The following is a 25,408-nucleotide window of genomic DNA, read 5'->3' on the forward strand; positions in this document are numbered from 1 at the left end:
GTGATTTATACTTACCACCCAGGTTGTCCATCTCCTTCTCCTGCAGCAGGCTGACAGCATCGTCGTCTCCATCCAGTATTAGTTCGGTCTCAGAGTTCTGAGTGGTGACAGTTGGGCTGCGGTACACCGTCTTAGACTTGACCACTTCGTCCTTCTCAGAGGCTGTAAAAGCAAGTACGGGAAGAGAGAGCACTAAATGTCGTCTACTGCTCTTTGAAGCTAATAGCAGGATTTGTAACTGTGCTTATATGAGATTGAGATACTTGGTTAATGATTTTTTTAAATATAATTATTTAAAAGCAGGTGGGGCAGAAGTGTGTGCCTATAGTTTTTAATTTTTTTTCTTTGATCTTTTTCTTTTTTATTTCAGAAAACTCAGTAGAAAAACAAATAAACATGAAAAGCACACAGAAACATTGCTATCTAATATTGATTTGAGTTCATAAGGCACTATGTTGCATTGGAAGGCTTATAACCTAATTGGGCTATCCAAGCTCAAAACATGGGAACTCATTTCATATATATGTTTAACATAATACACATTGTCCTCTATAGTTTCTATGCAAATATTTTGAAGCATAACGTAATAAAGTGCACATAATGCTATCAGAAGTTTAGCATGAAGGATGCTACTTGCTAGCCCCTATCCATTAGTTTTCTCAGCCACTTATCCACCACCAGTCTATTTCTATTTCTGCTATTTACCACAGAGGTTTTCAGTGCTACATTTTTCCTCAGCAAAACTGTAAAATCCAATCAAAATGTTTAGCAGTTGTACCCTACGACTGAGCAATCACTTGCTTGAAAAGTCAGTGAGGAATTTAAATAAAAGAAAATAAGTGTGTGTTATTAAAGGGGATAATAAATATCGAACAAGAAAACAACACTATTGCAACAGCAGCAAAAATCAAGTTGAAAAAAAAAAGTTAAACCACACACCCACCAAATGACATTTGTAACTCCTGCATCCATAATACAGACGGCAATCTTACACACACACACACACACACACACACACACACACACACACACACACACACACACACACACACACAGTAACAGTTGAGAAAATATAAATGTTTTTGGATAATATTTGGTGGAAAAAAACCTTTTTATTCCTATCTATAAACTAAAATTCAAACATATGGTAAAGTATAAAAACTGAGAAAAATAAAGCACGGAGAATCTCAGCGTGAAATGAATAGTGATACGTGGGATGAACCTGATACAGATGCACACTAATGTACTTGCCATTCCATATAAAAGAATGTCAGAGTACACATTTGCTCACTGACTGCTTTTTCGAGTGGTTGAACATCAGAGGTGTTTTAGCTTTTATTTTTAGACAAGGTCAACAACAAAACGCTACCTGCATCTTAAAAGACCAACAGCTGAGTCAGGCATACGTCTTAAGCTCATAGCAGATTAGAGATATCATTTGCCTCTTGCAGATACTTGACAAGAAGGAGACTGTGCAGACAGCACAATTAGACCAAGACTTCATCATATGGCTATAGTGAAGCATGTGTTCATACATCCTTGAAAAAAACAAAGAGCTCCAACAACACATTTATCAGCTTAAATCAGCACATCTCCAACATGTGCCTGCCACACAGCCGCTCAAAGCGTTCATGTGAATTTGTCTTTCTGACGTCCAATGTGGGAAATAACCAGAGGAGAAATTTGCGCTTGCGAAAGGAAGAACACATATCAAGAAACGGGAGGTGGCTGACACCAGCCTGACATGTTTCCTTTCAGCACAGTTCTTAATTCGCCTCTCCCTCCCCTGAGGAACATGTACCTTGTCTTGAAGAGGTCACATTTGACTGTTGTCAACACTGCTACCAAGAAAAAAGTCTGCTTCCTGCTCTGTCTCATATCTGGAGTGCTTTCATCAGACGAAAGGAAGCAGTCTGAGCATTTCGGAAATGAATTCTGCGCAATGTTAAAGCCAAAAGCCAGCCAGCGGTCAGAAATCAAAGCAGAAAGAGAGAAATTTAAAACTGTAATTCTGTAAACCATCATTATACTCAGAGTAAATGAGGGAAACCTCGGCAGACAGGCCGATGTTCTGATTGGCAAGGCTGGACAGGGTTGAGTAGACCAAATAAACCATGCTGATTTCTACATGCAAACGACCAACATCTCCTTTTTTTAGGGCAGGCAACAATGCAGGAGGAGAGGACTGAACCCAGCTTTGCCCAAAATGCAATTTAGTTCTCAGAGAAAAGAAAATGAATAAGGTTATAAATAAGAAATGGAGTGGTATGACATGTAGGAGAAAATGTGCTGACATGAAAAGCGATGTTCTCTAGAGTCATGGCCCTGGATGGACTCTCATATTAAAAGTGCTGCTGTGAGAAGAGTCAACAATTTGTCACCATTACTGGACTTGCTGTGCAGTCATGTTGAGACAGGCTCATTAGAAAGCTTTTCATGAGTTCACCCTGGGCGAACGTAGCAAAACAAGAGGAGTGTTCCTTCAAGGACCTGATATGACTCATGTGATTGACACAAAATAAAAATGAATGGAGATGAAGGCTGGCTGATGAAGATGTGTGTCGCCTACTGAAGGACATGTCATAGTCTTTTCAGCTCTATGCTTTAGCAATAAAAAAAATAGATGGAGTGAAATGTGCCTTATGAATTATCTTATTTTGCATTTGCAGGTAAAATTGATATAATTATGTTTCTGATGTAGCGCAACAATAAAAAATACAACATCCACTGACAGAGCTCTACTTACACCCTCACCAGTCAGGTGGTCAAATCCGTCATTTATATAGTTTAGTTGAATATTTGACTCTGTGATACCCATTTAGCACCAATAAATTTATGATCCACTTTGGTTGATTAATATATGTGCTCGTGTGTTTTCATTCAAGTTTTTCTTTTGTAGTTTCCAGTTTACTTTGATATGCAGTCACTGTTTTCTCCAAGGTTAACTTCCTGGTTGCGGATAAACTCTCATGGATGGATGCATATGAATGTCCTCTACTCCATCACACTGTAATGTTTTGCTATGATATGTTTCAACCGTGCAATAGTGGACTTTGAGGTAAGATCTCTCTCTTTTTTGGTGGGTTGCCATGTTTCTAAAGCGCCGACTTGTTGATTTAACATCAAACTCAATGCACCATTCAAACATTAAAAACAGCAAGAAAAGAGTTTGCTATGTTTTTGTGGGGTTGGCTTTAGTAGGCTTGAATGCAACAATTCGGAGTTTAGGATTGGAGAAAAAGTAATAGATGTTCTTTTTGTATTTTGTTTCCTGCCTGCCTTGGCAATAATTAAATCTGGAGAGTTGTGTAGTTTTTGTATGTCTTAACGCCACAATGAAAAGACTTGGATGAATACAGTTTTTAATTTGAGATACTGCTTAATTTTCTTTTCGGTAATGTGCTGGGACACAGTTCCTCCTCAGTAAATTTAGAATAAATAACAATAAAAAGCAGATGTCTGAACCAACTTCTTGGACTGTTGTACTTATTTTGGTTTTATGAATTCCCCAAATTATACACAGATTCATTTTTTTTTTTTTGGCCTAAAGGTTTTCTGTGAGAAAACTTCTCTAAGACACGGTTAATGTCAAAGTTTGCATTTCAGTCCCAGGAAAATCTTTACGTAAACTTAACCAAGCAGTTATTATATTTTATTGTATTTCTTTATTTAGCCTAATTCTAATCAAACTGAAAACTACAAAATAATAATGATAACAATAATAAAACAAATAAGCATGCAAAAGAGAGGGGGGAAAAAAGCTATGTGGTAGAAAGCTCTGACTGCCTCTCACAAGCCCGAGCTGCTGGCTCATATCCTGATCAACAGCATTAACATAACATAGAATAACATACACAGCAATCTGTGAAAAGCTACTGTCACTGACTCCTGAGTGTCACAGCAGTTTGCTTTTAAGCTCTTTAGAAACAGTTCCACGAGGAGCTACCGATCACTGGTCTCCTGGGTCGTTTTGTTCAATCACCGAGTTGAAACTGCCTCAGAGTGCACTAATTACACTCAGTAAAGTGCAATGCAGAGCTTTCATGACCTCAGTGGAGGCTGATGAAGACCTGCTGGCTGTCACTAACAGAGGCCGTCTCTGAACGCACAAAGTCCGGAGTTCACCCTCTTGGATATGCAATGCCCAATGTGGCACAACTTTCCTAAAAACACTGAGTCTAACTTCATCTTTAATTTTTGCCCTGGTCAGACAGATTTGTTATATAGAGTTTAAAATATGCTAAAGAATTAAAAAAGTTATTCAGTTGTTCAGTTCAAATAAACTTTGCAAGCTTAGATAAAGGCTCCCATTTTGAAAATATTTTAGGGTTGAGCAGTTTTATTACACAATGTGGACAAGATGAGCTTTGAAAAGACTTCAAAGGAGCATTTAATCAACTATAGCAACACTGCCAGGGTCCATTCTTGATATACTGTATTGATACAGATTGAGCGTTGTGGCACTGGAATTTTATTTTTATCTCAGTAGTGTAGTGTAAGCATGGCTTTTTGCAAGTCTTATGTATAATATAGACCCTCCCTCTTACACTTTTCGCCATTCCTCAAAAAGAAATCCACAACATCCTTCTCTCATATGTTCATCCCAAAATCAATTCTCCTTGTTTGTCCTCCAGCCTGTGGTCCTGTTTATCCATTTTTTTGTTAAGAGTCGCCCACTAATGGAGACGATGTCAGCTTAATAAAGTAAATGGCACTTTCCAAAGAACACGGTTCAAAAATGTATTTTATTATTAGCTTTGTTGTGAGCGGTTCTGTTCAATTATGATTGTCAACTGTATCGCTCTTCCTTTCTGAGGAAGCATCCATCTATCCATGATTAGAGTTTCCTCCTTATGCAAGTAAACATTAATGACACTACTCTGCAATCTTAGCTAGCTGCATTCTTGTTTTGGCTGATAAATGTACACCAGTGAGAAATCAGTTCGTACTCAGAACAAGGTCTGTGGAAGCATTAAATTGTGGATCGTGATTTCTGGAAAGTGACACTTTTTATATGTAAATGCCACCTGGTTCCATTATATTTAACTGCAGGAAGACATAGTGCCAAAACAGGAAAATTCACACCAAAGTAATCTAGACACATAAATAGCAGTATGAGCCACAGGGAAAATCTTCAACAGTTTGTTACATCTTGTAATTCACTTATTATGCTATAAATAAAACTCCATATATTTGGAAGAAAAAACAAAAACAAAACTTGTATCTGAAGATAGACCCCAACTTAAAAATCTCAAGTCTGACTTTAAAAAAATAAACTCTAGAGCTTCTTCAGGAGCGTTGCTGTTTTATAAAAACATAGATTATTTACAACACAATCACCAGACTGCACTATCATTCACACAAGTTTTGCACACTCATTCCAACATCTATAGAATATGAACGCTATAGAACAGTTTAAATATATCTCTTCCGTTTCCCAGATTCAAATCCTGTCCTCCTACGCTTGGTCTCCACAGGCTCCACATTCCACAAGAGTCCTGTTCATGGGATTGCATTACTGTGAAGGGCGATGCAATTCTGCCTCTTGTCTCTATACTTTTATTTACTTTGCACTGAAAGATGAAATGAGGGAGGAGGGGGGAATGACAACTTCATACTTCCTGCAATGCGGGCCATCTGTATGTGTTTTAAGTGTGTAAATGTAAACATAACAACTTTGATGTAAGGGAGTTTATACAGTGCAGACGCTTCCTCTTGGGGTAATCTTTATCCAATATCCTGGAATAATCAGAGGTTACAAACAATCTCTTCTCTTCATCAAAACATTAAAAAACAAGGTCTAATAATCCCCACACCTCCATATACTTGCTGAAAAGCTGCATTCAAATGCTGTTATTTTGGATTTACATGTTAGCCAGCTCATTTATCTTCATTTAATATCTGTGATTATAAAGCTGGAGCGAGCTGGAGAAGGTTAATATCACATCATGACTCTGCCTCCGCAGAAGTACAGAGCTATAAAGATCTCTGCCTGGGGCAATCAGCTCTGAGAGAAGGTGCTCACCTGAAATGAGACAGCAAGGACACTCGGAGGTAAAACACCCCGTTAAACATTTGGATCAATATTAACGTGACTTCCATTTCATGCTTGCCCAATTCCAATCACCTAACAATATACTCGGATACTGGGCGGAGGCTGGCGGTAACAGGGCAGGTTATTACAGGAAGAGGGCAGAGACAGAATGTGCTGGCTAAGCTGTCAATGCTGCTAATAGACAACGAGGTAGAGTTTAAAGCAGAGTTTAACCTCCCATCACACATGTCCGTGATTGTACACACTCTTGCACACACATTGTATAAGTTACACTTGTACTAGTTTTAACAATAACTTGATTTAAACAAATACAGATTACATTTAAAGTTGTGTATTAAATATGAATGATATCAAAACTCCACAGAGGACATTCTTTTTCTGAGATAAACACCAAACTCACTAAAACCTTATTGCAAAATACATCAACGTTTAACATGTGCTACTAAGTCTGAAAATACCATCAGTGAAAAAAAAAAGAAGATAAAAAGCAGTTAAAATAATTGGTAAAACTTGTGAAATATAAAAAATCTTCTTAATATCAAAGAGAAAACACAAAAGAATGCGGTGCCAACAACCATGCAAGCCACTCGCTGAAATGTTGATTTAAAAAATGTTCTATTGCACTTTCATTTTACCCAAGACTGACATTTACTCTGAACACAATCATGGCAGTCTGCCCTCTTCAAACTCAAATGGTGCCTGAGTGTATACTGTCATATACTGCTGTCAAACCAGGAACTGGCTATTCAGTTTAGACAACCTGCTGGTTTTCCAGTAGTCTCTGATTTTAAAGCTTCAGTAATGACTCTCATGGGCCAAGTCAAACAAGCCTCTTTGTTTTTCTACTATAGTGCCTATGCTGCCTGGAAGCCACTAAAGAGTTGTATAGCATCTCCATCAAACCCCAGAAACAAAGTCTGGATATGACAAATGATTTCCAACCTCTCAGCCTTTGCACCAGGATTATCTACAAAGAACAGGTCCTATCCTTAATACTATGCTAATTAAAAGTGAATACTCTTGTAAAAAGCACAATGTGTCATAATCCATTTTTTTTAAAACTGCCAACTGTCACTGCCAAAAAAAACCCTGCTGAAGCTGTAACAAAGAACAAAAGGTTTCTCATTTTAACTCATAACAAAAAAATGGCCTCAACTGCGCAACCACATCAAAGACTGCTGGAAACAGCCTGAAAGTGCAGCTCACCTCTCATGGAGAGCAAGAGGGCCATCCGACCGCAGGCGATCCCTTTCACTTGACAAGTTTATACATTATTCCGCTCATTAAAACCACCGCATGCCAGCAGGACTTCAACAAGTCTTCCGTCAACCTCATTGAGGTCCTAATGTCACATTGCAGAAAGAAAACTGAAAGCTCCAAAACATTCTGGTGAACGAATGACGTAAATAGCAAGTAAAGTTCACAGTATGACAGGTGTTACCTGAGTCAGTAAAGCAGCTAATTCAATTCAATTCAATATTATTTATATAGCGCCAAATTACAACAACAGTTGCCTTAAGGCGCTTATTATAAAGGTAAAAACCCTAGATTAATACAGAGATAATGCATACTTTGAGCACCTGCACAGTGAAGTTTGACAAATAAAAATGTGTCTGGTTTGTAACTGATATATTGTTTTCTTTTTCTTTTTCATATGAACTGAGTTAAAGTTATCTTAAGAACAATAAATGAATAACAAAATACAGTAAATGTCAGTGTTGAGTGGAAGGTGAGTGGGAGGAGAGTTTATTGCGGATGTTCTGATCTGTTAAGCATTTAGTGCCACTTTATTTATTGGTAGGCAGGATTGATGCAACACAATGCAATTTCTTCATCAAAGATTCTTAAAAGCTCTTTGATATTTTTAAGTGGATTAAAAAAATACTAATTTAACATTAATTGACTTGAGCCCTTCTTACAATGGAAGCAATAAAAAGCTGAAAAGCCATGTTTGTACTTATCGAACGTAACAGTGGACCACTATAAAAAAAAATGCTATTTCTATATGGGTGGAGCATCATCCACTGAAACACCAGCTCATCTTCATGTACAGAGTTGCCATGATGTACATACTACAGCAGCCATGATAGCGCAAGAGCTGAATGTAGCCAGATGACATCCCGAACCCAACCCACCAGTCTGTTCAGTAGCTCAAAACTGAGGCACAATGAGGTCAGGGAACATTGTCATGATCATGCATGCGTCTGCAACCATTATAACAAGGCTACGCTGACCACAAAGAGTTCCCTGCTTTCTGTTTTCCATAAAGTTAAAATGGGTCTTACTCTATTAATTTCAGCCTCAATACATTCAAACTTGTGCCATTAAACATCTGCGGTGCTATTCAATTACAGACAGGAGAGTATTGCCAAGGGATTTTAACAGTACTGAGTAGCTTTTAAAAGTCAGTGTGGCAGGATATAAAGAAATAACCGACAAAAGGTGGTGGGCAATGCTGCAAGGCTGCCTCGGTCAATGAGAAAGGTTTGAGGCATGAAGAAGAAAATAATAAAGCGGGAGAGCCAATTTGCTCTAGAGTATGTGTTGCAATGATAATAAAAAGTGCAATAAAATGGATGTGTCATGTTCAATTCACAGGACTCATAAAAAATGTTACCTATAAAAATTTCTGCTAAGCAACATGTTAAACTATATGGACAAGCGGAGGCTAAACTTTAATCCTTTTTCAAAAATGTTTTAATGGCAGCATTGAAGCATTGAAATGGGATAATGCTGGATGTGAATTTTTAGTCGCCTAATTATGAAAACTTTCTTTTTTTAAATGCACATCCCATAAAAACTCACCATACTCTTGCAGTTCCTTGCATACGACATCTAGGTGGGTGGAGCCAAATGGGTTTCTGACAAATCTCCGCCTTCGCCGCAGGTCATCTTCCCAGTAGTCAAGACGCCAGAAGTCATGCAGCTGACTATGGAGGAGACCAAAGGACAGGCAGGTTAGACAGAGCAAACAATGATGAACTGATTACACCAGCCATGTTCTTATCAGAGGAAAACATCTTGTGGAGAAAAACCAGGCCATAGTTAGAAGGCATATTAAGCTGGGCCTCTGCATACTGCATGCACCGACCTACTAATGTTAGTCCTGCTAATGCTATAGCATCAGAAGAGCAGGGAGCAGCAGCAGCCGCTGCACGCATAAATCACCAGTACTCCCATTAACAAATACAGCATCAAATTACAAGTATAAATGGCACAGCTTGCCTCCTTTTTACAATGTTTTTTAACAAGTCTTGTAAATCAAAGGTAGGAACCTCAACGCAGACAGCGTGGAGTTTAATGATCGGGGTCTTGAGGCGGTTGAGGCATGAGCCTATAAAACAAGCCCCCTCCCTGAGTATGTGGAGCCATGATTAAAATAATGTGCTGAAATATTCATTGAAATGATTCCCAGAGCCCTGGAGCAACCCAATAGAAAATTGCATTTTTATTCATTATTAATAACAGCGAATTAGGGTGGTAAAAAAAAAAAAAAGACAGAGAAAGAAGAAAACAGTTCCAGCATGTGGTAACCATCTTTGTAAATGATTATTTCAACATTAGTGAGGACCTGGGATAATTTTATTGCTTGCAGCTAATGCAAACCATTAAGCACCACAACCAGCATTAGGTTTCTAAGTGCTGCTTGTTCCAACTGCATGCTAGCTGGAGCTATTTCAAAGCCTTTACGTTTCCTTTAGAGGGGAATACAGCAAGACAAGTCTTGCTTTAATTTACCTTTACCAAGGAGAAGGAAAAAAATTGCATCAACTCTAGCTGACAGACGAGAAATCCTTACATCAGCCATTCCAACTTTAACCAAATGTGAAGAAATAACATATTTTTCCTTCGTTTTGTTCTCTTTAACAATGACACTATGTGCGAATAGGGCAGCACACTTCTGTACCTCAACATTTGAGCTCATTTATTATACAAATACAGGGCATCTGTAGATCTAGAAACAGAATAAATCTAGAAACAGGCGCTCAAATCTCAAAATAAAACCTTGGACGGGATATTGAGTGTTCAAATGCAAGCTGAGATTTTCCTGTGTGTGCTGGATACAGTAAGACCCTGGCAGGCAACCGTCTATTTCATTGTATAGTTTCTGCCCCCTTCCCTGCTACAGTACTGAGGGAGTCTAAACAGATTAAAGTGTTAGAGGGGATCACATCACAAAATACAGCCTTCTTGCTCCATAAATATAATATCTACCAGTGTCAGAAATCAAGAGGCTCAGGAGACTTAGCCGGGCTCTGACAGCAACATGAGCTCAGTTTCAGTTAAGTATCAATCAAAACTGAGTGTATATGTGTGTGTCTGTGTGTGTGTGCACATGTTGTATGCGCAAAGTATCATGAGCTGCTGTATGCAAAGCAACACTGAACGCCTTGAGCTTGTCCCCTGTCAATCTCCCCCAAAGCCTCACTGAAGAAAAGAGAGATGTCAGTGGGTGGAAAGGAGACACCCACGTAAATGATATTGTAAATGCGAGATTACACAGTGTGAAAAATGTAAATCCACTGCAGGCAACTGGGCGATTACTGTTGAAGATTATGTCCCCTAATTCTTAGTACAAATACACAGCAGATGCCAGTGGGGGATAAATCTGCCTCTTTGAAGAGTTCCCTGTAACAGCATTAACTAAATTTGCTGCATTTTACACAAAGTGCTTGTTTGCTTATTTGAGTACAACTTCAAGCCAAAATATCTTCATTTGTCTTTAACAGCAAGAAAATACACAACAAACCAAACCTCAATCAACTGATTAATGAGTTGGACGCCGGCATTTTTTATGTCTCCTTGCCTGTTTCGGCCTGTGCAGATGGTTTCAGTTTAAATCTGCTGTTTGAGGAGGAACTGTGATATTCTACACTATGTGGTCAGTGCTATACCGGATTTGGACTGTGCCAAAGTACTGTGCTGAAGGAACCTCCTCTCTGAGGGTGGTCCAAAAACTGCTCAGGAGGATTGCAATCCTGATGGGGATACACAGTTTGATGGCATCGAGCTTCCAGCTGCAGCTCTCCAATAGGGAAATGGCAATGAAACACTAAAGAGCACGTCCATGTCTTAAAAGCATTGTAAGAAATGAGAGTTTGTTCCCCCCCAAATGCAGCAATTTCCTCATCCATGGGCCTGAATAGCAGATTTTAAAAGTGCACTTGGATAATGTATGCACACATTTTTACTGTTTAATATGCTGCAAAAGCTAACAATCAACACCAGTCTCTTCATTTTTAAAAAAAATTCAGATAATCAATTTTTAATATAAGTAATAAAACACAAATCCAGCTACAGAATCATTAATAGAAAGATAGTGTGTTGTCTCAGTAACAAATTGTCCATCCAACATCATTCATTAAGGGATGGCTGTAGACCTTTCTTATTTGACACATCAAATGTGTCTGGCTTCATGACAACCATAAAGAATTGCTGTGAGCCGGCCGCTAGAAACTGGCAAAATTTATTAGTCCCATCACCCATCAATCACCCAAATGGATTTCAAACCGCATTTTAAAAGCTAATTTTCCAGCACTGATAACCTACAGGAAACTGGAACACCATTATTTATGGCCGCTTTCAGACTTGCTAAGTGCAGTAAGATAAATTTGTAACAGGACTATTGTCTATTCTCTGCTCTTTCAAATATGTATTTAAAGGGCATCTTTCCTCAGGGAGCCAGTGTTGAGGTCTTTGAGATGAACACCTAAGTATACGTGAAACGTAGGTTGTTGAAAAGAGAAAGCTAACTGGCGTAATTCAAAATAATAACAGTTTCTAGGAAATTATATCATTCCAAAACATTTTGGCTTACATTGGGTTGGAGGGTGAAATCTATTTTATGTTGCGGTTATAAAAGGACAGCAAAAACTCCATAGTTTCCTGAAATATTTCTGATTATTTGGCAAATAGTATCAGTGTTTATTAAAAAGGTGAAACTGTGCCAGGCAATTAAAATCATCTTAAATGTAATAAAACTATGTAAGTGATGGATTAACACATTGAAAAGTAACACATTTCTGTAAACAACAACAACAACAAACTATTTATATTGCACATTTAAAAACCAGTGGTGTACCAAAGTGCTTAACATGCAAGAGAGTAGGATGAAGTAACAGGGAAGGATGAGGGCTATGGCAAGGTACCAAAACATGCTAGCAGGTTGAATGGCATTAAAAACACAAAAGCAAAAGAATTGCATATAAAAGCATAAAAGAAAACTAAGTGTAAAGGATAAAAAATTTTTTTTTAATGATTAAAAGTAATTAAGAATAAGCCGAAGATAAGAATAAGCATTAAGCTAACTAACAAGTAAGCGTTAACTAGTAGAAAAGGCGAGGCTAAATAAGTGGGGTTTTAACCGCGATTTGAAGGAATGGATAGAATCAGACTCGCGTATAGCGATGGGGAGGTTATTCCATAAATCTGGTGCAGCCAAGGCAAACGCTCGGTCACCTGTAGTCTTCAGCCGGGATCTCGGCAGTACCAAGAGTGACTGGGAAGATGATCTTAGTGCTCTAGTAGGGGTGTATAATTTAAGCAGCTCAATGAGGTAGCTTGGCGCTATATTGTTAATAATTTGGAAGGTAAGCAGCAGGATTTTGAATTTAAAGCGATACTTAATGGGAAGCCAATGCAGATCAGCAAGGACAGGGGTAATAGAGACACGCCGCCCACTACCAGTAAGGAGACGAGCAGCCGGATTCTGAACAATTTGGAGTCTATGGATAAGAGTAGAGTTAAGACCGAAGTAAAATGAGTTACAATAATCCAACCTAGATGTCAAAAGGCGTGGATAATCTTTCCAAGGTCCCTATGCAGAACATAGTGTCTGGCCTTGCTAAAAAGACGCAATTGATGGAAGCAAGATTTAACAACAGAAGACACTTGTTTGTCGAACTTAAAGAGCTATCCAAAAATACAAATATCCAAATATTTACCTATAATACAGTTACAGGAATAAGGCAAAAACATTGATACAGCAATATAATGTATCACTTCCTCTGGCAATTACAGACAAATTGACACCAAATACTAGTATTTGCATTAAAACAGACAGGCACAGTCAGTGGATTTTGCCACAAATTTGCATCACTACTTCATGACTCATTGTTGTAAAGCTTATCAAAGGAATGAAGGGAAAAGCGACCATAAACTGACTGGCAATACAGAAAAAGACATTCAGAGAGCCATAAAAGCAGAAGGAGAGGAAAGTCATCTAGAAAACATAACAAACATCTATAAAACGTAAGAAATAATAATGATAGTGTACATAAACTGACAAACCAATGTGGCAAAATGCTGTGTTAGGAAATTGTCATTCTTCTGGGCAACACATTGGAAAACTTCAGTTCAGTTCGATTCTGTTCAACCCAATTTTACCCAATCCAAGTCGCCTCAAGGGGCTTTATATTGTAAGGTAGACCCTACTATGATACATACAGAGAAAAACCCAACAATCATATGACCCCTTATGAGCAAGCACTTTGGCGACAGTGGGAAGGAAAAACTCCCTTTTAAAAGGAAGAAACCTTCAGCAGAACTATGCTCTGGTAGGGGCAGTCGTCTGCCGTTGGGGTGAGGAGACAGGACAAAAAAAGGACAAAAAAAAAAAAACTGAATGAGAGCCAGAGATTAATACCAACTAATGATTAATGATTAACTAAATGGGTCATATTTTGAGTTGCTTTGTGGTTTCTACCGCTATTTAATAATCAAACAATATTTTCATGACTTGCATCTATAGGTTCTTTATAAGGTAGATAATTGATGAAAACTGAAACTTTAAAATCGTCAAATGGGAATTTTCACACACACTTAAGTTGCAAAATTCTATATAGGGATATACAGTTAGGTCCATATATATTTGGACATTAACCCCAAGTTTTTTTTATCTGTTTACTAAAACAATTACAGTAAGTCCAATTACTGTTATATAACAGACATGGACATGTGTAGACTCTCAGCTTTCATTTGAGGGTATCCACATTTAAACTGGATGACGAGTTTAGGCGTCTCAGCTCTTTAACATGTACCACCCTCTTGTTTTCAAGGGACCAAAAATAATTGGACAATCGACTCAAAGGTAACTCATGGGCAGGTGTGGGCAGTTCCTTCATTATGTCATTGTCAATTGAGCAGATAACAGGCCAGTTGATTTGAGGTGTGGTGCTTGCATTTGGAAGATTTTGTTGTGAACAGACAATATGCAGTTAAAGGAGCTCTCATGTGCGTGAAACAAGCCACCCTTAGCCCTTACATGTATAGTGGTCACTACAGTGGACAGCTATTCAAAGACTGTTTTCTTGTATTTGTGTCAGTGTTGATGGTATACTTGCCACCCCCTGGTCAGTCAGTTGTCCACCTAAGTGGACATGTAAAAAACTTTTTGAAAAGTAAGTTTAAAAAAATAAAGTTCAAAAATATTTTTTACTGCCTAAAGATTAATAAAAATACTTAAGAAAAAGAAATACCAATTGATAATTCATGCATGAAAGGGTTAAGCTGTGAAAAAAGAAAAAAAAAAATCAGAGAAGTTGCTACGATATTAGGAGCGGCAAAATCATCCTGAGAAAGAAAGAAAGGACGGGTGAACTCGGCAACGCAAAAAGGCCTGGACGTCCATGGAAGACAACAGTGGTGGATGATCGCAGAATCACTTCCATGGTGATGAGAAACCCCTTCACAACAACCAGCCACGTGAACAAAACTCTCCAGGATGTAAGTGTGTTGATATTGAAGTCTACCATAAAGAGAAGACTACATAAAAGTAAATATAGAGGTTCACTGCAAGGTGCAAGCCACTCATAAGCCTCAAGAATAGAAAGACTAGATTGGACATTGCTAAAAAAAAAAAAGAAAAAAAAAATCCAAAAAAGAAAGATTACTACATCATCTGAAAAACAGTGGAGGAAGTGTGATGGCTTGGGTGTGCATGGCTGCCAATGGCACTGGGACACTAGTGTTTATTGATGATGTGACACAGGACAGAAGCAGCCAGTTGAATTCTGAGGTGTTCAGAGACATACTGTCTGTTCAAATCCAGCCAATTGCAGTCAAATTGATTGGAAGGTGTATCATAATACAGATGGACAATGACCCAAAAAACAGAGCCAAAGCAACCAAGGAGTTTATTAAAGCAAAGAAGTGGAATATTCTTGAATGTCAAAGTCAATCACCTGGTCTTAACTGAACTGAGCATTTCATTTGTTGAAGACTAATCTTTGGACAGAAAGTCCCACAAAAAACCAACAACTGAAAGTCGCTGCAGTTAAGGCCTGGATGAGCATTAAAAAGGAAGAATCACCAGCATCTGGTGACGTCCTTGACTTCCAGCTGTCAATGCCAGCAAAGGGTTTTCAACTAAGTAGTAGAAATGAACATTTTATTTTCAGTTATTTAATTTGTCATGTTACTTTTTCAGCACCTGAAATGTGTTAAAAAGAGAAAGCTTTAGTTCCTCACATATTAGGCAATCTTTTTGTTCAACCCACTAAAATAAAAGTCTGCACTTCAACTGCATCTGAGTTGTTTCATTTAAAATCAATTGTGACAACGTGCAGAACCAAAATTAGAAAAAAGTTATCTCTGTCCAAATATTTATGGATCCAACTGTCGAACTAAAATGTCAGCATCCATCTATAGCCTTTGAGATGCAATGCATCTTTTTTGGAGCAATGGCCTAACACGTTACAGGCCAGCTACTTAAGAGTCCTCAACACTAACTGAAATATGCACCTATTTCTCTGTAACTTCACATCTGTAAATGTAATAAAATGTATAATGCCTTAGAGATAAGTGACCACAGTGATCTGTTGTCAAAAGCAATAATTAACTTCATGTTTTTCAAGCCATTTAAAACAGAATGGCTCATAAAACTTGCACAGCGCTCGATTGCAGACAGATGAGTTTCTCATGGTTAAAGATTTTCTTTTTATTCTATTTATGCTCAGAGGGGATTTGTGTGAGGCAGTCGGGAGGAAGGACAGGGACATGCTGATTCAATAAAACACCATTATACTCCTTTTAAAAAGCTTCCATTGGTGACATGAGTAGGGGGTAATTATAATAAATGCCAGTAATCACAGACAATTCTATTCAAAGGAGCAGCGACTGGTTTCTGTCTCACACACACACACGGACACTGAAAACACGCCAGTTTTTAGTGTAATTCTGAGGACAAGTGGTCTTTTCTTTTTCTGTTTGCCAACCTAACAGGCTCTGACTATGTGATCTAAAAAGTGTGAACTAAAAAGTGCACGAGGAACGTGTTTGAAATGTCTCAGTTAAGGTAAAAATTGAGCTAAAGTAAAATAAGGAGACAGTAATAAATAGTTCACTTGTTATCTAGCTGCTCAACCAGTAATTTCTGCCATAGTAGTCAGTTCTCGTTCGCCCATTTAACACTGATTTATTGAAACCTATCCTTTGTGTATATTAAAATGACAACCAGACATGTGGCACTGTAATGACAGGGACCTCACACGCCATGAAAGCCATCGGGCAGCCTGCAGAGGCTGCAAACCAAAGCGAAAAAATGTGAAAACATCTTCTGTCAACCAGCACATTCTTCTTCTTTTTGGGGATTTTTATGCAGCATTCACCAACATTCTGCTGTTAGATTAAAAAACTAAAAAGACACAAAAAAGCACCCTGTGCATGAAAGTTGTGACTGGCAACCATATGGTGATGAGCCCGTTGCGTTCAAAGTAAACTATAAAGTAAGGAAAAAAATACAGAGTAATTTCCTCTATAAAAACACACCAAGTCTGATCATGTGTCTCTCGAATGCCAAGTGTTAAGTGACTGTATGGCCAACATCATGATTAGATTATCACAAAGGGCTGCAAATGGCACACAATACTTTCATCTCTTTAATTTCACCATAGTTTTTCATCGCTGTTCTCAAGACTGCCGCAGACTTTAGGTTACGAAGCTGAGATCGAAATGCTTCGGGTTACTGGATATGACTTTTCTTTTGTTGATTAAGAGATAGAATGGAAACACACTGAAGAACGTTATTGGACAAAGACAAAAGGACACAGCGGCAACAAGATTAACTCCAGGTCATCTGGCATAATGAAGACAGACATACGAGGGATGAGGAGCCACATTGTGCTGTTGGTGAGCTCCCCTGGATCGCCAGCTTTCCGGAACCTATCTTTCACTGGAAATGTGGCACAGTCAAGCAATGCCCAGCTCAATTTCAACGCCCACTGAAATTGATGATTGCGTGAATGGGCCTCTTTCCAGAGATAATTAGCACAGCGTACAAGGTTAAGAGGGCCCCAAGGGAAGAGAGCCTGGTGTAGGTCAAGAACGAATGTGAAAAAGAGAGGATAGAAGCGAGCGAGAACAAAGAAGCATCATGTTTTCAATAAGATCAAATTAATGAAGATTATAAAATGCACCCTCACTTAGAGGCTGTCTTAAACAGAGCTGCATTTTATTGATGTACATAGTAGATTAAAAAAATAAGGAAGAGCAGAAACCGCTTTGGTAGAGTGGATGGGAGATAAACATCTAAAGTGTGCATGTGAACAGAAAAAAAGCCCTTAGAGGTGAATTAATTTTATAGCAGCTTCTAAGATTCCCCTTTTGATTTTACAATATTTAACAGAGTACTTCAGATTAATCACAAGAATGTAGGATCATACACGTTTTGCTGCTCTGGACGTCAAGTATAAACGTGTCTTTGAATTATATCCAGTATGTTGCCAGATTAAATTTTGTTTTTACTGTCAGGCTCAATTGGGGACCTTGACTTTTGTTTTCTGCCCCAAAGGGATCATCAGACCTCAACCCTTGCAAGGCTTTAAGGATCTCTGAAGGTGCTCACACCCCCACTGTGGTAGTAGAATTCTATTAGAATTGATAACCCCTTTCAGGAAGGACCAAATACTGCGGGCACATTGTGAGTAAAAAGGTTCATTCCATCACAAAGTTATTATCCACGGGCAGATTGTTACCATTCATCACGTGCCAGAGATGAAACTCACTGTTAGTCAAGGGAAACGGCTGTTTCACTGCCTCGAAACAGATCAATATATGCCGCCATTTTCCTTTTGCTCCTCTGCTACAAAAAAGTAATTATACAGAAGAAATGTTGACAATCAATAGACTAGTCAGGTAAGGTTAAGGTCTGCTGTGGAGGCCAGCAGAGGCTCCTCCGTCAGCTGTCAGTGATGCTACTGAACTCAGACGCCCGCATGGGAACAAAGAGAAGCTTGTATGCTTCAGCTCCCTTTTACATTTGTGTTAGGTTGGCTGTGTCGAAACAGTTAGTATCAGTGCATGAAATCCAATGAATTTTCAACTGTTTAAAGGTACGTGTGTGTGTTAATGTAATGCAATATTAAAATTAGACCTTTAAATATATAACAAAATATAAAACAATAACGCATATAAAAATAAAAAAAGAAAATGAACAAATACACCATTAAGCTGCCTTTTTTACTCTAACGGTGTATTCAAAAAGACTTTTGTTGCATAAAATAAAGTTGCAGTTTAACTTTGTCGAGAGAATTTATTGTGCTGTCACAGTACGGTAGTCCCGTGCTGCAAAAGTGCTGGACATTAGTCTTCAATGAATTCATCAGCATCGCCTTGACATCTACTTTCACTTTAGACGAGCCTGAACTTTATAATCCACTGGCAGGGTTCAGAGGTCAACAGCAGAGGGGACCAGAGGGCAGGGAAAATCACTCTCTCCCTGGAAAAAACTCTGACATCCAATTTTCAACTTGATTTATCAGTGTAAAGCTAAAATTGATAGGGTGTCATTACTGCACAGGGAGCTGTCTTGGAGAGATGTATCAAAGCCTCCTCATTTTGATTTAGCACAGCGGATCAATACAACCCTATACTGTTTCAATTTGAGGACTATTGATTTTTCTATGCTGACTCCATACAGAGGGACATTCATCATCAAGCAAGCATATAGTATGGATCCAACGGGCCACCATAGGGTCTGATCTGCGTATTTTTCAGGCAGATCATATGACTGTAGAGCAGCTGTTTTAACGCCGTGTACAGATCATTTCCTTATTTACCGCTCTTGCTGTTGGTGCTACAACACAATTTCCTAAAACTGTTTGCTCTAATGTGAACCAACAACTTAAAATCAACTGGCTGCAGATACCAGGAATTCAAAAACAGAGAAATCTAATACTTGGGCATCTAATGAGCAAAGCTGCAAACATGCGGTTTAAAAAAAAAAGAAAGAAAAAAAAAACACTAAACAAAGAAAAGTGTCAGTAGTCTGACTACTGCCTTCCTATGAATAATTTTGTTTATAATATATCCTACACTAATGATAAATATCCCTTGGCATGTCCCCAGGCAGAACTTGGGAGTTAAAGGCAAAGCAATCTCTGTGCAAGACGGTAAAAACAAACATTACTAACTAAAGGTTCACTCCCACACACACACACACACACACACACACACACACACACACACACACACACACACACACACACACACACACACACACACACACACACACACACACACACACACACACAGCCACCTCAAAATGCTTGAGGGCTTTATATTTTACAAGAGAAGCATAAATGGGAAAGTTAATGTAGCATTGAATAAGACTGAGCTGCTGAACTGCAACACTGCCTTGAGCTTGTGAGCATATTGCATCATTTTTCTTCACCAGCGGGTTACCATTAAATTTGAATTTGTTGGAAGTTTTGCGGTATCATTTACAATGCACCCACGCTCAATAACCTTTTGTTTCAATGCAAATGCTATGCCTCTGAGAGAAGCTCCATAAATATTTGAACAAGAGCCCAGAATTCAGTCCAATAGATTTCCATGGGTAGTTAAGGTTCAGTCAGTTTTAAGAAAATCTGTACTTGGACCCTGAGATCCTCACAGTCACGGTCAAAATATTAACATAATATTAAACACAGTGTTTGGATAAGGTCAGTTTTTCTGCCATTGTTCTGGAAGCAATTGCAATACATTATTGCCTCTAACAAATCCAAGTGTCAACGGGAAATTGCAGCATGTGATGTCAATATACATGCATTTGATAAAATTAGACTGGCTACTGCACACAATGTTCCGTGAGTAGAAGGATAAAGAACACATTTAGCTGCTTAGAACATCTACTGATTTTGATGGAAAATGCTCGAAACATTAAAAACATAAAATAAAGCTATAAAAATTAGTAAAACATTTTTTCATATTATGAGGAAACCTGGTTTAAGATCTGAAACAAATTCACGCTCAGCAAACCCAGTCGAACATCTGCACTGTATCGTTAAAACGTAATAACAAACTTAAAGCTACTGTTTCAGCAAAGATGCAAAAATTTGGCAAATAAGCAGCTGCGGTTTGTGAATTCATTTTATGTGAACAAATTTACTACTACTGTGCATTTCTACAACTGGCCTGTATAATGTGATGTGGATATTTAACTCAAACTGCCTGAGGCTTTCCCTGCACCAAGTCATTGCTCATAGTTCTGCTATTATAAAAAACTGCATGCTTTTTGTCATATCTGTAATTCCCAGCCATAAGCCCAGAAGAAAACAAAACAGCTTGCTGTGACTCCTTTGTTTGTCTAAAATAACTAGCTGTCAATGCTTCTAACCAGCCCTGCATCCATGGGACCATGTGGATGATAGTGAAAAGTAAGCAGCAGAGTGGGAGAGCTGGTGGTTGTTTTAACAGGGCCCATGGGGAAGGCTGCAACTACCACCAGGTGCTGGGCTGTGTTACTGAGAGGGTCAATGAATGCCTGGACAATGCTGCAGAAACACCCCAACCCCCGTCTTCCACCCTGGTATGTTAGATGACTGGCCAATCAGCTGTCCCCAGAGGATTAAGCCACTCGGCACTGTAATTGCATTTGCTGACCTGATTGCTGACCCTATCGGATCCTGGGAAAATGACATTAACTGGTGGCCCTATCCTCTGACTGCAGAGTACTGTGAACAGGTAACTTTTGTCCTGTAGGTTGTACCTAACATTGAGTGGCTATAGTTTATCTTGAAGTCTTAACACCACCCCTGTAGGTCTGCAGTTAAACTTGTTCAAGTGTGGGGACCTACCTCTGGGCCAGCGTGCCCCAGGCACCATGCTTGTTGGTGAGGATGTTGACGATTTTCTGCTTTAACTGGTTGGCTGTTACATGGTCTCTGTGCTTAGCGGCGCAAATCAGGTGGTCACACATCTTCTCTTCCTCTTTTCTGTCAGCAGCATACTGAGCACAGTTTGACTAATTTCAGATTTAAGAAAAGAGAAGAAAGAAACAAAATGTGTTAATCTCATTCTGTATTTATATATTTAGGTACAGTATCTACCATCAAATTTAATGCTGGACATTGTTCTAATAGCATTTGAGAATGTCTTACTTGAATAAAGTCAGAATAATATATACACTCTAATGGAGCATTTGTCACGCTGAAGAATGTTATAGCTTCATTCAACACACTTGAGTGCATAAAGATATTAGTGGACAGCTGAGAGATATATTTCTACTCCCTTGGAGGAGGGCACTAAATCACTGCAAGCACATGAAGGCAGTCCATTGCCTAACTGTGGACAGATGAGGCTTCCTGTTAGGTAGCTTTGGATGGCGCTATTAGGGGAGAAGAATATAGCCTGTCAGGGTTTACAAAGCTACAATGCCATTATATCAATAAAATGTTTATGCTGTCCGCTGGTATAGCAATGGGTTAAAATGTGAAGATTTGCAGTTATCTTCTAAAACAAACTGTAAGAATGTGTAAGAACATATTGTTTTATATAATTCAAATCATAAATATAAAAAAAATCTACTTGTCAGAATGTTTAAATAAAATACAATGTGTAAAATTTGCAGCTTTACTTATAAACCTTTTTCCTGAAGTCAGCGCAACAGAAGCGCACCAGGTAGCTAAATGTAAACTAGAGGAGCACATGCGACTCTGTCTCACTAGGCCACCCTGAGGGGAACTCTTGCTAATATTCGCAATCTAATTTGCTAACAGAAGCTGGAAGTTAATTGAATTTCCTGCTTTAAAATTTGAATTCTGTCAGATATTATACTTCAACATATACCTCATAAAGCGGATAACTCAATCTCCGCCCGTCACCTCACATTACAACGTGACGCCGTGACAAATATCAAACATTATTTATCACTTAAAGCATATGACGCGTCTTCCTGACACCAACTTAATTGTAAAACTGTCTTATCTGCGTCCTGAATCTTCAATCTTGAAGAGTGGGTAATAAAGTAATGTCAGGCCTAGATGAAAAGTGTAGGCTGTCTGGAGTTGGCAGACAGAACGGATGGGGCCAGGTACACTTCCCCCTTCTCCTGACATTGCATATCTAACCGTCTCTTCCAGTTTATCTAGTGGGTCAAGGATCCTCAAGAACTGTATATCAAGCAGCTGTTTGAGGATGGCTGCTTCTCCCAGATAAGAAACTCATCACTACTCATATGTACAAGCTGTTAACAGAGCTGGCGGAATTGTGTGTGTGTGGTTTTGTTCGATAGCAAACACACATTTTGATTTTGAACAGTCAGACTGGTAATACTTCATAACAACTGTCGTTGCGATAATCGCATGATTATAAAACTTTGTGAATAGTTAAAAAATGCAGTACAGTGTATTTTGGGCTATTATAAAGTTGTAATGTTGCTGTTTTAAATATTTTTGTTTTAAAGTAAGCAGGTGGTGTTACAATTTAAAATCAGAAGACCAAAAACCTGAAAACTACGGTTTATGTCCTATTTAACTCTCAGTTTTGTTTTCTACTCTAGTCTATCTCACAATTACTGCGACCCCAACCCTGTGGGTATCGCCAAGATAGCCCAACAATATTTGAAACCCTCACTAATGAGGAATTAAACTTTTATTATGATACCAAATTAAACAAGTGTATTAATCAGATTTGTAATATCTACCAAACCATCCATCCACTTTTGTTGTCTAGTTCGGGGTAATATAGCACGGAGAATATTGTGCATTCTAATGATATCTGAGTTCAATGGTTATCATTTCTCACCTCTCTCAGCTATGATGTCAACACGATGCAAAAATAATTCATAAATCAAAGCTGCTCACTCTTTCACAACAGCAGTTAGCTCTGCATGTTTGATATGGTAGATATTTACACTGGATAACCTTCCATAAGAAACCCCAAAGGGATCTGTGTCTCCTCCTGGGATAAAACAGGAGATGTTTTTGCTTTTTAAATGAATGTGTAAACCACTACACAACTTGCAACTTTCTAGTACTTGCTTTCGCTTTATGAAATGCTTTAATTCTTTGTGGCAAACATTCAACACGATGTTGGAAACACTCCTCAGAGACAACGTTTGGTTGACTCTGTGGAATCCTTTAAAAAACAGTTAAAAACTTTACTGTGTAAACAAGCTTTCTGTTGACCAATGCTTTTTACATTTTTATATTTTTAATTTACATTTAAACTCTATATTGTGCATTTTGCTATTTATCCCTCGATCTGGGGCTCCACGCAAGATCTCATCCCGTGGGGTCAAAATGATCATGAGAACGGTGAGCAAAGATCCCAGAACCACACGGGGGGACCTGGTGAATGACCTGCAGAGAGCTGGGACCAAAGTAACAAAGGTCACCATCAGTAACACACTACAACGGCAGGGAATCAAATCCCGCAGTGCCAGACGTGTTCCGCTGCTGAAGCCAGTGCATGTCCAGGCCCGTCTGAAGTTTGCCAGAGAGCACATGGATGATACAGCAGAGGATTGGGAGAATGTCATGTGGTCAGATGAAACCAAAGTAGAACTTTTTGGTATAAACTCAACTCGTCGTGTTTGGAGGAAGAAGAATACTGAGTTGCATCCCAAGAACACCATACCTACTGTGAAGCATGGGGGTGGAAACATCATGCTATGGGGCTGTTTTTCTGCCAAGGGGACAGGACGACTGATCCGTGTTAAGGACAGAATGAATGGGGCCATGTATCGTGAGATTTTGAGCCAAAACCTCCTTCCATCAGTGAGAACTTTGAAGATGAAACGAGGCTGGGTCTTCCAACATGACAATGATCCAAAACACACCGCCCGGGCAACAAAGGAGTGGCTCCGGTAAGAAGCATTTGAAAGTCCTGGAGTGGCCTAGCCAGTCTCCAGACCTCAACCCCATAGAAAATCTGTGGCGGGAGTTGAAAGTCCGTGTTGCTCGGCGACAGCCCCAAAACATCACTGCTCTCGAGAAGATCTGCATGGAGGAATGGGCCAAAATACCAGCTACTGTGTGTGCAAACCTGGTAAAGACCTATAGTAAACGTTTGACCTCTGTTATTGCCAACAAAGGTTATGTTACAAAGTATTGAGTTGTATTTTTGTTATTGACCAAATACTTATTTTCCACCCTGATTTACGAATAAATTCTTTACAAATCCTACCATGTGGATTCATGGATTTTTTTTTCACATTCTGTCTCTCACAGTTGAAGTGTACCTCTGGTGCAAATTACTGACCTCTGTCATCATTTTAAGTGGGGGAACTTGCACAATCAGTGGCTGACTAAATACTTTTTTGCCCCACTGTAGCATTACACAGTTGCAGCAGATTTTTTCCACTGCACATCCATGATTAAAATCTCCCTTCCCGCCACATTCCAAAGGTAAGCTACCATGACAATGAGCAGTGAACTCATTGTCATAGTCATAAAACAAACAGACATTTACAGCAAGCATATAGCCAGGTAGTGGTATTTAAGCAATGTTTAGTTGGAACTAAGGGGTCCAAGAAACTTTTGCCACACCATGACATCACACGCAGGATAGATCGATGTGTAATTGAGGCCCTACCATTTAAATGTGGCAGCAAAAATTGAGACTCATCAGACCAGGCAATATTTTCCCAACCTTAAGTTGTCCAATTTTGGTCAATCTGCACAAACTGTATCCTCATTTTCATGTACTTCTGTACCAGTGTGGTCTTCTTCTGTTTCAAAGTTCAGTGTGTTGTGCATTCAGAGATGCTCTTCCGCATATCCTGGCTGTAAGGAGTGGTTATTTTAGTTATTGTTGTCACTAACAATCCCGCCATTTGTGCAAAATCACTTGCTCTTTTCCACAGTCTGATGTTCACTTTGAACTTCAGAAGGTTCTCTTGATTATGCATTTATAATTTCATTGAGTTGCTGCCATGTGATTGGCTGATTTGAATCAATGAGCAGTTGAACAGGTGTACTTAACAAATGGCCAGTGAGTCTAATTTATTGTAATTATTAACCTTCAAATAATAATTTGTTGTATTTGAAAAAATACTACTTACTTTCATAACATTTATTAGTGATTAGTGCTTTTATAAGGTCTTATTACTCCAGTGTGCACTTCTTTTATTAT

General features: G+C 38.8%; 1 protein-coding gene across 4 annotated transcripts in view; it reads right to left on the reverse strand.

Annotated features, from left to right (window-relative positions):
• nbeab (neurobeachin b) overlaps positions 1-25,408 on the reverse strand; it is a 206,158-nt gene that overhangs the window by 70,313 nt on the left and 110,437 nt on the right. For all 4 annotated transcript variants that reach the window (XM_082503549.1, XM_082503548.1, XM_082503546.1 and 1 more), the window contains 3 exons: positions 21,130-21,296; positions 8,861-8,985; positions 16-162 (listed from right to left, as the gene is read on the reverse strand). In XM_082503549.1, the coding sequence (XP_082359675.1) occupies positions 16-162; positions 8,861-8,985; positions 21,130-21,296 (439 nt within the window). The remainder of the gene's footprint in view (positions 1-15; positions 163-8,860; positions 8,986-21,129; positions 21,297-25,408) is intronic.

The sequence above is a fragment of the Aulonocara stuartgranti genome (genome assembly GCF_965226115.1).
Source record: "Aulonocara stuartgranti genome assembly, chromosome: 14".
Lineage (NCBI taxonomy): Eukaryota > Metazoa > Chordata > Actinopteri > Cichliformes > Cichlidae > Aulonocara > Aulonocara stuartgranti.